The following is a 14,496-nucleotide window of genomic DNA, read 5'->3' on the forward strand; positions in this document are numbered from 1 at the left end:
GTCTGTAGCACATAACAAAAGGAACAATTTTTGTTCAGTAGACATATGTTCCATCTCTTTCTATTTTTTACTAATAAATGTCCAAAAATTAAGTAATTAGGCGCCTGACATCGAGCAACCCGGCAGCGTATTCAGGCGGCGCGTGGCTGCCTAAATGGTTGCTCATCTCTAGGCGTCTAAAATTTCAATCTTGTAACCTCAGTTGCTCAAAAATGAAACGAGATCGGATATATATTTATTAAACAAAAAATATTCCTTTCCTAATCCTCTATTTTTTCATGCTTAATTAAAATATCTGTGATTCTTTTTGTTCTTCCAGTACCTTCAGACATATTGTAATTTATCTGTTACCCTATCCATCTTTCCTTTTCAATTTTCCATTTCATATTGTATATCGAAGAAGCACGATAAATAAACAATAATAAATTTCAATTTATTTCAAATTCTGTTGCAATTACCGACACTCTTCGCATTCTCAGTGTCTCGAAAGATAACACACAGGATATATAATGGCAGTATGCGTCAAATAAGGAACGACCGATCGAAAATCGGTAATATACGCAATCACCACGCCTCTCGATCCTGTATCACGCGAGCTACGTAAGTAAAACCGGCAGGTATGCGAACGAATGCACCTTTGGTCCTTACGAAATCGTGTTCAGTATAGGTGAACGTCCAGATAGTCGCGGGCAAATATTTCGTACGCGACAGCTGAACCGAGTCGCGACAATAATTATTTTCACCAGCCAATGAATTCCTGTTAGTTATGTCCTGCCGCGAAAGGGTACCAGGAGAGCGAAAATGTTATACACCGGACTCGTTTCGGTAGAACAGAGTTGATATTAGCGAGTTGTAACCGGATAAGAAGCTTTTAGTAGAAAATGGAACTGTTGCATATTTTTTTTTCAGATAGCAGATATGGCGACTTCAATTACGTAAGGCGAACAGTTGCTTTCCTCATGTTGATTCGTTGAGTGTGAATACTGAGTTATACTTTCAACATTCTCAGGTATTATACACAGTTTAATAGTTTTCTCAATAAGGAAAATGATCGAACCACTCATAAATCGGAAAAATTATTTATTATGTGTGTTCAACAAGTAGCACATCCCACCATTGTTATACATACACTATTGTACTATATGTACTATACTATGACATTTGATGATGACTTTAAACGTATTACTAATCGATATCATAATTTACTATAATAAATAATTATCCAGTATACTTTTAGAATATAAAATAAAGTAAATACAAAAGAATGCAAATTTAAAAGTGATTTAAAATAAAACAAATATGAAATGAATTCGAAATAAAATAAACTCAAAATTAATTTAAGAAGGTATTTTAGTAATACGACTTAAAAAAATCAATTCTTTCTTTCTTTTATATTTTCTCAAATGATATACTTTGAAAAATGTCTATGTGAAAGGATTTGTTCGAATTCGTAAAATTAGCAAAGTTATAGATGTTTAAAGTACTGCGTACAGGTATTGTACAAACAGGTATTGGAAACCATATTTTTTGATATGGCTGATGGAATATCTCGCGTTTTAGTTGAGCAATTGACTTAAAATTTCGAGGAGATCTTCACTGAATATTACTTTATCGTATAAACTACGGATTTCAAAGTCTGACGTTTCTTTCTATTTTTGTTTATCACCCAAAGGACAAAAAGCACAAGGAAAATGGATATTTAAATTTCAAAATGCTGCCATTATTTTAATCTTGGAAATTTTGCTGTTTCAGTGGTACATACTATAGCCGTATTTATACTAATTAAGATGCTTTTTAGTTTTCTCATTTTAGATAATCAGATGGTCCAGAATCGTATCAGCCATTCGAGCCCGTTTTTGAAAACATGATTTACCTAAGGCTATATAATTTCCATAATTTTCAATAATTTTGTTAAAAAAAGAAAATGGAAATATTCTTTACGTATAAATAAATATGAGTGCGAAAACTGTATATCAGAATGTATTATGGTTTCCTTAGAAAATATTCCAAAAAGGTCGATTTTTATTGGCCGGATTGCAAGAATATTCGTTTATGATAAATAAAATTTAAAATCAAATTAAAATAAGGCACGTCTCAATGAGAAATAAATAATCGAATCAAGCGAAGAATAAAGCAAAGTTATCGTAAAAATGCAGTTAAATTGATGTTATTATCAAATTACCTGAGAGTGACCGCATTGTTCCCATAGAGTTCCAAGTTCAAGTTGTAGAATCGCTCGCTCTTGCTGCAATCGACCTCGTCCACCCTCTCGCAGACCCTGGTTTCCTGATCGAAGACGGTTCCATTCAGACAGAGGAACTTTATGTCCATAATCTCGTCTGAAACCAAGTCTCATGGTGAAGGACAGGGTCATTATTCGGGGATGCTCTTCTGGGTCATGATTGTCGAGACGTTTTAGACGTCTCTCACCACTTCAAACTAAGTTTAATTACCCTAGCAATTTTGTAATGTATGTACACGTTTGTATGTATTGTAGCAAATATTTAATAATAATAAGAACGAGGAAATTTTGCTTTCAGGTGAATATTTATTAATGGATGTAAAGGTTCAGATTAGAAAGTAAAGGACAATCGATCACTATTTAGTGAGTGGAAAATATTTCTGATTTGGTGTACTTAGGTATGAAATACGTTATAGATATCAGAAATTATGCTTTTCTAACAGTACTATTAAATATCAAAAGAGTGTATTTTTGCCATGAAAACGAGAGTTTATTAGTAATTCTACAAAACAGACAAAATTTATAGACGATCATGGAATTAGAATTTTTATAGAAATTTAATTTTACAAGAAGTTTTTATCAAAAAGAGGTGAAATCTTTATAGAAGCTTTATATTTTAAAAAAGGGAATAAAAATATGTAATGTAAATGTGATATAAATATGCCAAAATTTTTATGGGAAATATACGATATATTATAAATATTGTACAATTATTTCTATAGCAAAGGTTGTACCAAAGCAATTAAATTCGAAAGTAACAAACTACATGTACGATTTTGATCAAAAAATCAAAAATCATACCAAGAAAATACTTCTTTGTTACTTGAACTGTTTCGAACAGTTTAATGCATGCAAAAATAATAAAATATGTTAAAAATATTGCATGCCAAAAGAATACAAGGTCCTAAAAATAAAAATACAAAATTCAATACATGAAAAAACTATAAAATAATGAACTATAAAAAATTTGCATATCAAAAGATCATTAATGGATCAAAAAATATTCGAAAAATTTTGGTGAAATATTACGTCAGTGCATCAAAATATGACGAAGTTTCTAAATATGTTTTGTCAAAAACAAAAAAACAAAAAAAAGGACAAGATAATAAAAAACGACACTGCTTCAGATTTAATGCAGATACTCGAGCAAAGGTTAGACGATCGAATCGATCCCTCGTGACGAGTCGAAGCCAGACGATCTCGACTTAGGTCAGTAAACGTTCCTCGACGACCGTGACATTCTCTTCCGAGTGATCTCTCGATCGATTACAAAACTTCGATCGGCGCTCGCCAGGCCCCCGGGCGGGCCTCTCGATCCTTCGATCGCTCGATCAATCGATTTGTCGAGTCTCGACACCAGTTCTAGCTGACGTTAACTTAATTATCGATTCTAATTGTCACGACACCGAATTAACGATAAGTCGATCGATCGATCGCCTGGGGAGTCAGTCTAGGATTAATCGATCGGACATCGATCGTTCCAAGCAGCAATCGAACGTTTAATGTCGACTCTATTTTTTTCAATGGGAATTAGAGAGGTAAAAATGATATGAAATACTCGATTTTGATTAATTAGTTTTTCTTTTTTGAGAAATGACCTGGAATAATTTATTTTATTTTCTTATTTACCATCGTTCTCACTTTCGTTATATTTTTTCTCGTAATTTATTTTATATTTTTGTTTCTTTATTTTTGAAACAAAAAATAAAATAATTTAGTTTGGAATAAGGAGGGAATTTTTTAAGTATGTTTTGATGTTTGTTAAGTCTGCTTGAAAATGAAGTTAAAATGGAGGATTTTTGGTTTCGATTAATGTATTATTTATGGTACTTAGTTAAGCTTGTATGTTAATTAAGAATAATTAAAATGAGTCTATAATTGAAATTGGAATAATTACAGTTTTGTTTGACTATCGTGTTCTAAGGAAGAGAATTATTCTGAGTCGAGTACTAATTTAAATTATTTAACTTGAATCGAGTATAGGAAAGTGTTGTAGAAATATTGCTGAATTACCTTTTTGACCAATTGTGCACACGTGGAACATCTGACATCCGACTTCAACATCTGCATAATACCCACCAATCACCTTCCCTTGACACGAGAAATTCGTCTCTGGCAGGTTGTCGAAGTCCAAATACTTGGGAAATAATTATTACAAATGTATAAAACGTTAACAGTAAAATCACTCTATAAAATTATAAAATTATTCGAAAACAATTTTTAATTTCGAAAATATTATTTCAAATTAATGAACAATGACTATTTTAAAGAAATAAAAGTTGTAGAAAAATGAGCATAATTCATATTTTCTTTTTAATGCTCTTTAATCTCAAAAATGTATTCGAAATAATACAAGAATTGAAAAAAATGAAATCCAAAGCTAAAATCTGGGACACAACTATATTACTACCTTCTTAGAAATTTCGATATTTTATTTACATTTCTATATCGAAGAATTTTTCATATTTTATTTGAGCTTCTAACCTCATTAATTTTTAATTTAAATTTAAGTCAGTCACTGTATTGAAAATTTAAAAATACTTTATTCGAGTCTCTACTTTCTCGAATCTCTAATATTTCAATATTTTGTACAAATTTATATATATTCAATATATGTACAGTATAAATATTTTTAATATATTTTAATATTCATTCGTATCTGTACTGCTCGAAATTTGAAAAAATTTCATTTGTATATATTTTACTTTAATATTTTGTTTTTTAAATATTCTGTATACTTATATGAATTTATATAATACTGTTAAATACTTATATGAATTTTGATAATTCATATCCTGTACATATCTTTACCTATTTATATATTTCGATATTTCGATATGTTCATATTTCGATACTACGGTATTTCAATATGTCCATATTTCGATATTTCGATATTTTAACGTTTCGATATCTCGATATTTCAATATTTCAACGTTTTGATATCTCGATACTTCGATATTTCAACGTTTTCATATCTCCATATTTCGATATTCCGATATTTCGATATTTTAACGTTTCCATATCCCGATATTTCGATATCTCGATACTTCTATAACTCAATATTTCGATATTTTAACGTGTCGATATCTCGATATTTCAATATTTCAACGTTTTGATATCTCGATACTTCGATATTTCAACGTTTTCACAACTCCATATTTCGATATTTCGATATTTCAACGTTTCCATATCCCGATATTTCGATATCTCGATACTTCGATATCTCGATACTTCAATATCTCAATATTTCGATGTTTCAACGTTTTAATATCTCTATATTTCGATATTTCAACGTTTTCATATCTCGATATTTCGATATCTCGATACTTCGATATCTCGATATTTCGATATCTCGATACTTTGATATTTCAACGTTTTGATATCTCCATACTTCGATATTTCAACGCTTTGATACCTCGGTACTACGATATTTCAACGTTTTCATATCTCAATATTTCGATATTTCAACGTTTTATTATCTTGATGTTTCAACATTTTGATATTTCGATATTTCGAAATTTCGATATTTCCAAGATTTTAAATATTATGAAATTATGCAACATGTCGTTTAAGATATACTCACGCCAGGTTCCCCCGCGCTGCATAACAAGGAGCCATGCTGGAGGTTGAGGATCGACAATAAAACTGCAACAAGGAAATAAATTGCACCGAAATTAATTGGACAATCGAAACTTTCACATATATACATACAAATAAAATAACGAAAGTTGCAGAATGAAGGTGTCGCGCGAAATCGAAAATTATTTTCACGCTACAGAAACCAAAAGAAAATATACGTTCGGCACGAGGATAATTTACTGAACTAATTTATGCGTTTGCGTAACACTTCTACCCGGAGACCCTGTTACACCAGTTACAGTTATAATTACGAGCAACTATCGACACGCACCGAGGTCGTTGCTCTGGAATATTCTATACTTGTATCTTGAAAAATTTCATCTATTTCTAACAACCACTGATATATCGTATGCAATCTTATTAATCATAACTTTCGATTACGTTGTTGACAAATAGCTTGCTACTCGGTGAAAGATCGAAGAAAGTCGATCAATACGTGTAGCCTTTTATTTCACTCTTGAAAGTTTAATTTACCTGTCGTTGGTAAAAGGTTGCTTATACAGCTTATGGCAGATTACGAAATTCGAGAACCGTTTTTCATTTTTCATAATGAAAACATATTCTTTCTTACAATATATCATATTAATTACAACAATTAAGTTGTACCTTATTAGATTCTACATCTCACCTTTCCTTAAAGATGACTTTATTATTCATTCAAATTATTTAAAATGGCAATTTATGTCTTCTTTTTAATAAACTTAAAGCTTCCAAAATTGGTTTAAACCATAGGCAAAATTTCCACGTTTATAAAACAGAAATTCTTGCAAGATCTCTAGAACCAAAATTCCCCAAGTCCCGGAAGAAAATCCCCAATTAATAAAAGAAAACGATAATTTCTAAAATTTCAAAGAATCTTTTAAATTCCTGACAGAAAAATTCCAAAATTCCAAAATTCCAAAATTTCGAATTCGTAAATAAAAATTTTCAGAATCTCAAAGGAAATTTCGAAATTTATGATAATCCAAAAATATGAAAAAGTCCGGATTATTAAAAAATCTCAGGATCGTATATGCAATAAGCAAATTCCTTTCCCTTGCCACACAGGACACGTCACTTTGCCAGTGCCAACCAGTGTCAAACCGGATCGACTTATAGAAATGGGCGATGGAAAAATGTGCCGATTTCAGAATCACTTGTCATCGGATCCGGCCAGAGCATTGATTTCAATCGGTGTTCGTCAGAAAAATGATTATTAAATAAAGTAGAATGTCCCGGCGGAGAGAATCGATCGGCGATCGAGTGGCCAGTTGTAGGCCGAGGTTATCCGGTGTGCACGCGGGCCATCCAATCAGAAACGTCCCCGGATCCTGTCGATCTCTCGCGAATCTAATATTCGCGATCGAGGTCTTTCGCATAGCTGCAATCGGTTTCCACGATATCGTGGTTCTGTCGTGAATTCGATCGAGATCGTGTGAAAACGGAAGTCCTCCGTTTGAAAGGGGGTGAGAGGTGGGGGGCGGGGATAAAGATAAACGTACGTAGGTAATTACGAGTTATGGGGTAACGCGATTAATGTAAATTGTATTCCAATAATGTCAACTATCGTATATCAATTGTCAAATTAATATTAATTTTCGAAATGTATTATAATTTTTTGATTATTATAAATTTAATGAAATTAATTAATTTGAAACAAAGTAGTATTATTTTAAAGCTATATTATAATTACTCTATAATTATAGAAATTATGTAAATAAATGATTTGTAACGGTGCTGATAGCTTTGATGACTTCTTGGTTTGAAAGGGGGTGGGAGGTGAGAGAAGGGGATGAAGATAAACGTACGTAGATAATTACGAGTTGTGGAGTAACGTGATTAATGTAAGTTGTATTCTAATAATATCAACTATCGAATATCAATTGTCGAATTAATATTAATTCAGTATTAATTTTCTTATAACTTTTTAATTATTATAAATTATAATATTTTAATTATTATAAATTTAATGAAATTAATTAATTTGAAACAAATTTGAATTATTTTATAGCTATATTATAATTACTCTATAATTATAGAAATTATGCAATTGAATGATTTGTAGCGGTGTTAATAGCTTCGATGACTTCTTGGTTTAAAAGGGGGTGGGAGGTAAGAGGAGGGAATGAAGATAAACGTACGTAGATAATTACGAATTGTGGATTAACGCGATTAATGTAAATTGCATTCCAATAATATCAACCATCGAATATCAATTGTCGAATTAATATTAATTCGGTATTAATTGTTTTATAATTTTTTGATTATTATAAATTTAATGAAATTAATTAACTTGAAACAAAGTTGAATTATTTTACAGGTATTTTATAATTACCCGATGATTATAAAAATTATGCAAATGACTGTGGTAATGGTTTCGATGACTGCTTGGTTATCAATGATGTGGCTGATTGGTCAAGCATAGGCGAGTGTAATCGTGATGTAAGTCGAAACTGATGATATTCGATTGGCAATCGTCGAGTAAATTGGTTAAATAAAATTGCATTAGTGCTGTGATTCGACGTTTTTACGAAGTTCGTTAATGTTATTAAAATTGTGGAAAGTTGGTGAGGTAATGTGTAAGGTGTTTAGGCATGGAGGTTGAAGAAATGAGAATTTCAGTGGAAGATGTAAATATAGGCTTAGGATCTGATTAATTTAAATGTTGAAATACTTAATCTATCCCTAAATATCAAACATATAAATAATTCGTGAATTTAAAATTAATTAAATAAATATAGTTAAATTATTTGATATTTGCAATTTTCTTGGGATAAAGGAGAAAAATATTTAATATCTCGAGCTATGAAATTTATTGAAATAGTCACCATTAAAAAATCAGAAAATATTCTGTTTGAAGATATAAATATTAAATATTAATATGAAGTGAATATAAATATAAAATAGTAAAAGTATTAAAATATAAATATTATATTATTTGTGTTAAAACGATTGATCATTATTCATTACAGAAATTATAAATCTATAAATTACAGGAGTTTATAAAATGTATAATAATATTTATAACAATTTCCAATATAATTAATTTATAAAATTCTACTTTTCTATAGCAAGAACAAACTTTATATAGGGAAATTAAATATTAAGGTTTAGGTTTTTGGAAATTAATATTTATAGTTATATTTAATAGTATAGCAAATTAAAAAAATTTTGTTTTTCTTTTAATAATTCGTGGAATTTTGGTTTCTATTATGGAATTTTTTATGTGGGACCGTACTTTCCATTTCTCTTTCCTTTCCCTTTCTAACCTTCCACGCAATATGCTCCATTATATGTAATACATTCATTTTAACACGGTTTTTTAACAATTCGTCTCGCTGTGGTGAAGTATGTCATTGATCCAGTTGCTTAACAAGTCTTCATTCCACATAAAAGCTGAACCTTCACTTATAGTATATTATATAACAATAAAGTAGCGAATTTATTTTAAACACAGATTCTTAATAATTCTTTCATTTGTCTATTTATATAAAGAATGTCAAACGATGCAACGAATTTTTAAACGAAATATTTCTAAAACATTCAAAAACATTTTTAATTTTTAATAATTTTTAACAAGCTTTTTATTGTAGTATATTAATATTGACAATTAATATTTGGTTGGTTAAATTAAATGTGTAGGATATCTAATTCACGCATTTAATATATTAATTAATGTAGAACAAATTAAATCACTGCAAAAAGCATACTTAGAAAATTTCAACAACAATTTAGTAAATAAAATATTAAATCTAGTATTACAAGGCAAAGAATAGAGATTTTCTATAGTAAAATATCGTACATACCAATTTAACAATTTTATAACTAGATAAATGTAAAATTTATTTACCATATTCTAAGTTTAAATTTCTTTAATCTTTTCCATTTTTTAATTTTATCTTTCTTCTAAAATAAAAAATCCACTTAACCTAAAATTTGTATGGGTTACTCTTGTTATAAATTTCTTTTTATCGTAAAAATTCAGAACTGAAATCATGGGAGAATAGTGAAAATATTTATTAAATTACACGTTTAATAATTACAACACATTAGCATAACGTGAAAACAAGTGAAAAAGTATATGTATATTTCCCTAGACTCTCGCCTTGGAAACTGATGATCACTCTTTCATCTCTAGAAAGCTAGACGGAGTTATTAATGACATTGCCTGAGGTGAAATTGACGGAAACTGTAGTCACGTGACATAATCAGAAATGCCTGGATAAAAGGTCAACAAATTCTCGAAGAAATTTTAGGGATCAAAAAGGAAGAAAGAGCTTCATCATTTAAATAAATCTCTTTTTATTCCTTCCGTAGCAGTAATTTATATTAAAAACAGAACGTCCTTTCTTTTTTATTATCCTACGTTATATTATTTGTGATAAAAATTTTAATTGATTTGATAGCACAGAATAGCGCAAATTTTCAAGAATTGGTAAGAAAAAGAAAGATTTTTATTTGACTATTCACTTGTTATTTCCATAATCTCAAATTCGTTTAATTACTTTTTTATATTCGTTTATGAATATTGTATTACACATTTGTACATTTACTTATTTATGCACGAGCGTCCATGATTTTTTTTTTTAAGTTCCATAGGATCAGATTAAGAAATATAAAATATACAAAATGCTAATTTCAAATAATTTAAAAGATTAAGTAATAAATACAAGTGGTTTTATATTCCTGCCTAGGTACGTCACTTATGAATCATCCTATATTTTCGTCGAAGAAAGATAATATATAAATCCAAATTTGTGAAATCTCTACACTTGGTAACATATTAATTCGCAAATCATAATGTGAACACTTTTTCTGTAACATTTTCATTCTTACACAATTAGACTGCACTTTTGAATCAACCTATAAACAAATCGAAACAAATAATTTTAAAAAATCGAATTCATAGAATTCCAACACGTTACAGCCTGTCGTTTACAATGCAAAATAAATACCATTTTTTCAATATTTTTCTACTCACAACCTCACATTTGAATCAGCCTATACTTTCGTCGAAGAAAAATATTGATTTTCAAAACCAAATTCTTGAAATCCATTTTATACCATAATAATTCGCGATTCGTAATGTTACCTTTTCTATAATATTTTCATATTTACTATTGAACACCACTTTTGAAGCACTCGATAAACAAATCGAAGTAAATAATTTTTAAAAATCAAATTCATAAAATTCCAATACGTAACAGATTGTCAATTACAACGCAAAATAGACACCATTTTTCCAATGTTTTCCCACTCATGGACTCTTGGGCCTCACATTTGGATCAGCCTATACTTTCGTCGAAGAAAAATATTGATTTTCGAAACCAAATTCTTGAAATCCATTTTATACCATAATAATTCGCGATTCGTAATGTCACATCTTCCCTAATATTTTTATATTTACTATTGAACACGACTTTTGAATTACCCTATAAACAAATCGAAGTAAATAATTTTTAAAAATCGAATTTATAAAATTCCAACATGTTACAGCCTATCGTCTGCAATGAAAAATGAACACCATTTTTTTCAATAATTTTACACTCACGATTCCCAGACCTCATATTTGATTCAGCCTATATTTTCGTCGAAGAAAAATATTGATTTCCAAAACCAAATTCTTGAAATCCATTTTATATCGTAATTCGCGATTCGTAATGTCACCTCTTCCCTAATATTTTTATTCGCTATTGAACACCACTTTTGAATCACCCTATAAACAAATCGAAGCGAATAATTTTTAAAAATTAAATTCATAAAATTCCAATACGTAACAGATTGCCAATTGCGACGCAAAATGAACACCATTTTTCCAATGTTTTTCCACTCATGGACTCCTGGGCCTCACGTTTGAGTCGCCCTGTAGACACTCCGAAACAAACAATCAATTAACACCCTAGTGTTCCTGGTGCCTCTCGAAATGCTAGACAAGCATCGTCGTCAATCATCAGCATCGGGAATCAGTGGGATCACACGTTCCACTTCCCGAGCGCGAAACTCAATTTCGTATCGAGGCAAGACATTTCCAAACCAGATTCCACCGTCTAAACGCAGTCCATTTGTCCATAAATAATTTGACATAAGGAGGACGGATCGGGGATCACGGATCGTTGCTGCTCGCGTCATCGGCGTCTTTCATAACTCCTCGTCTTCGTCTACGTTCGCGTAATTTATCTGCCATTCAGATTCCGATCGTTAAAGTTCGTTAATCGAAACCGCGTGCACAGTCCTGGCTCAAGTCTCTCAATCTTTTTCCCTATATTTTTTTAATTTTTTCCCCACCTCACTAGAGCGCTCTTTCCGTCTCTGTCGTTCTCGTGTTATGCGGTAGCATCGTCCGATGAGGCAGTGATATAATCCCTTCAGCATGTAACGCCTGTGTGAATCCCGTGACATTTAGATCTGCCAACTAGCCGACCCGGTGCTCGTCTTCGCGGGACAAGTTCTTGACAGTCCGCTGCTTACGTCTGGTTCTCTCAGTGCATATAGGCTACAGGGTGATAAGAGGCACGTCTGGGATCAAGAATTTTGGGCGATGGACGTTGGATGGAGGATTAGAACGGTTGGGGTGTCAAACATGTTAATTTATTTCTGGCTACCTGTATTCGTCAATTCGTTATTTATTTATATAGTTCACGTTCTTACTTTATAATTATGATACGATATGGGATTAAGGGTTTAGGGTGATGGGGGTTGGGTGGATGATTAGGGTAGTTGGGGTGTTAACCCATTGCACTCGAGAGGTGAGCTTGGGTCACTATTTCATAAAATTTGGAAGATCGATATTAATTAATATATCAAATCAAAGTTAAATAATTCTACAATTTTATTATTATACAATTCGTTATTCACTGCTCAAAAATGTATCGTCAGTTTTTTAGTAGAGAATCTTCGAATTTCAACTCTTCTCTAACCAAAAAATCGTCGAGTGCGTTAATCGAAAATAAGTCAACCATTTGCACTTGAGAGACGCCCTCCAGTCGCCATTTGATAAAATTTCGAAGATCGATATTAATTAACAAGCCAAATTTAATGTGCGAGATATTGAAATTAAATAACTCTACGTGTTAATTATTATACAATTTCTTATTTACTGCTGAAAAAAATGTCGTCAGTTTTACAGCAGAAAATCTTTAAATTCCTACTATTCCTTAGCCAAAAAATCGTCGAGTGCAAAGGGTTAACTTATTTTCGATTAACGCTATTTGTGAATTAGTTATTTATTTATGCAGTTTATGTCGTTATATTATAATTATGCAGTATATGTAGCTTATTTTGATTACTTTTGTTATATTATTATCTGATTATTTATTTATGGCTTTATTTATATGGTCATTTGTTTATTTTCGTTGTCCCATTATCTATTTATATTTGTTATATAGTCAAATAAATAGATGAGCAAGGAAACAAGAAATACAAGTGAGCGAATAAATAAATAAATAATTTGATTAAATGATAAATGAATACAAAAATGATTTACAGGAAGGAGAACAAATAATTGTGTAGAAGGAAAACAATTTAGAGAAAATTAGAAATTTGGGTTTATATATCTACTATAATTTGATTTTCGAGCTTGTATTGTAACCATCTATATTAAATGCAAAATATTGTGCAATATTATTATTAAATATTAAACCTTTCATAATCATTCCTTTTTCTACAAATAATAGTATTCAAGAATTAGTGTTACAGTATTAATTGCAAGTATAAACTTTGAAATCATTTTCTCAAGTTCCACTTTTGAGCGAATATAGCAGAAATCAGGAATAATTGATATGGAAAAGAGGGGAAGAAGGAAAACACGGAATTAATGAATAGTGATAATAATATGACAATGTAATAATGAGAAGAAAATAAAAGATAAGCATTAGAGAGTACATAAAGATTCGTGTGCTTTCCACATGGAAATAAAGAAACAATTAGCAAATAAATAGAGTGAAACTGTTGCATGATGGTATTAAACAGCAGCAATTAAATAATACTAAAGAGATTATTTTATTCTTCTGAGGCAATGTGTCGTGGAGATAATATTTGAATTTGGTTCCCATTCGATCTTGTCAGATGTTAATTATACCGACGACCAGTGATTCAGTGAAAAAAAATAATCACCTTAATGGAGACCACTTTCTGCTTAAATGTAACACCTTGTGGAGAATTCGATTTCTAGATGGTCCTCAGTAAATTAGGTCAGTTGCGTGATGTAATAAACATGTTAACCGTTTCAATAAAAAATGGATCACCTTGACACAGGTAACGAATTCCTTTTATTATTTACAAATTAACTTATTCCATTTAATTTATTATTTTACATTTTATTTATAGCTCGTTAAATACTTGATCGTAAATGGAAGAACTCAAATGAATCCTATGATTGGATCCCATAGAAATTTGGAATTTGGGATAAATTTTGTTCCAAATTAGATATATGGTGGATGCAAAATTTGGATTTGACAAATACGAAATTTTTAAAAATTTCTAACTTGTATTGATTTCATAAAATAATTTATGCACCTAATGACCACATAATCAGAGTGAGAAAAAATATTCTTACAATTAATTTTCGTTTTTTATTCAATATTTTATTACAATATTTTATTACAATATTCCATGGAAAAAAATTATATTGTGGACAT

General features: G+C 30.4%; 1 protein-coding gene across 1 annotated transcript in view; it reads right to left on the minus strand.

Annotated features, from left to right (window-relative positions):
- Positions 1 to 14,496, minus strand: part of LOC108548296 (serine-rich adhesin for platelets) — a 69,974-nt gene that overhangs the window by 5,236 nt on the left and 50,242 nt on the right. The window contains exons 2-4 of the mRNA XM_017901160.1: positions 5,826 to 5,887; positions 4,256 to 4,379; positions 2,183 to 2,339 (exon numbers count right to left, since the gene is read on the minus strand). Coding sequence (XP_017756649.1) covers positions 2,183 to 2,339; positions 4,256 to 4,379; positions 5,826 to 5,887 — 343 coding nt within the window. The remainder of the gene's footprint in view (positions 1 to 2,182; positions 2,340 to 4,255; positions 4,380 to 5,825; positions 5,888 to 14,496) is intronic.

The sequence above is a fragment of the Eufriesea mexicana genome, unplaced genomic scaffold (genome assembly GCF_001483705.2).
Source record: "Eufriesea mexicana isolate 0111107269 unplaced genomic scaffold, ASM148370v2 scaffold1482, whole genome shotgun sequence".
Taxonomy (NCBI): domain Eukaryota; kingdom Metazoa; phylum Arthropoda; class Insecta; order Hymenoptera; family Apidae; genus Eufriesea; species Eufriesea mexicana.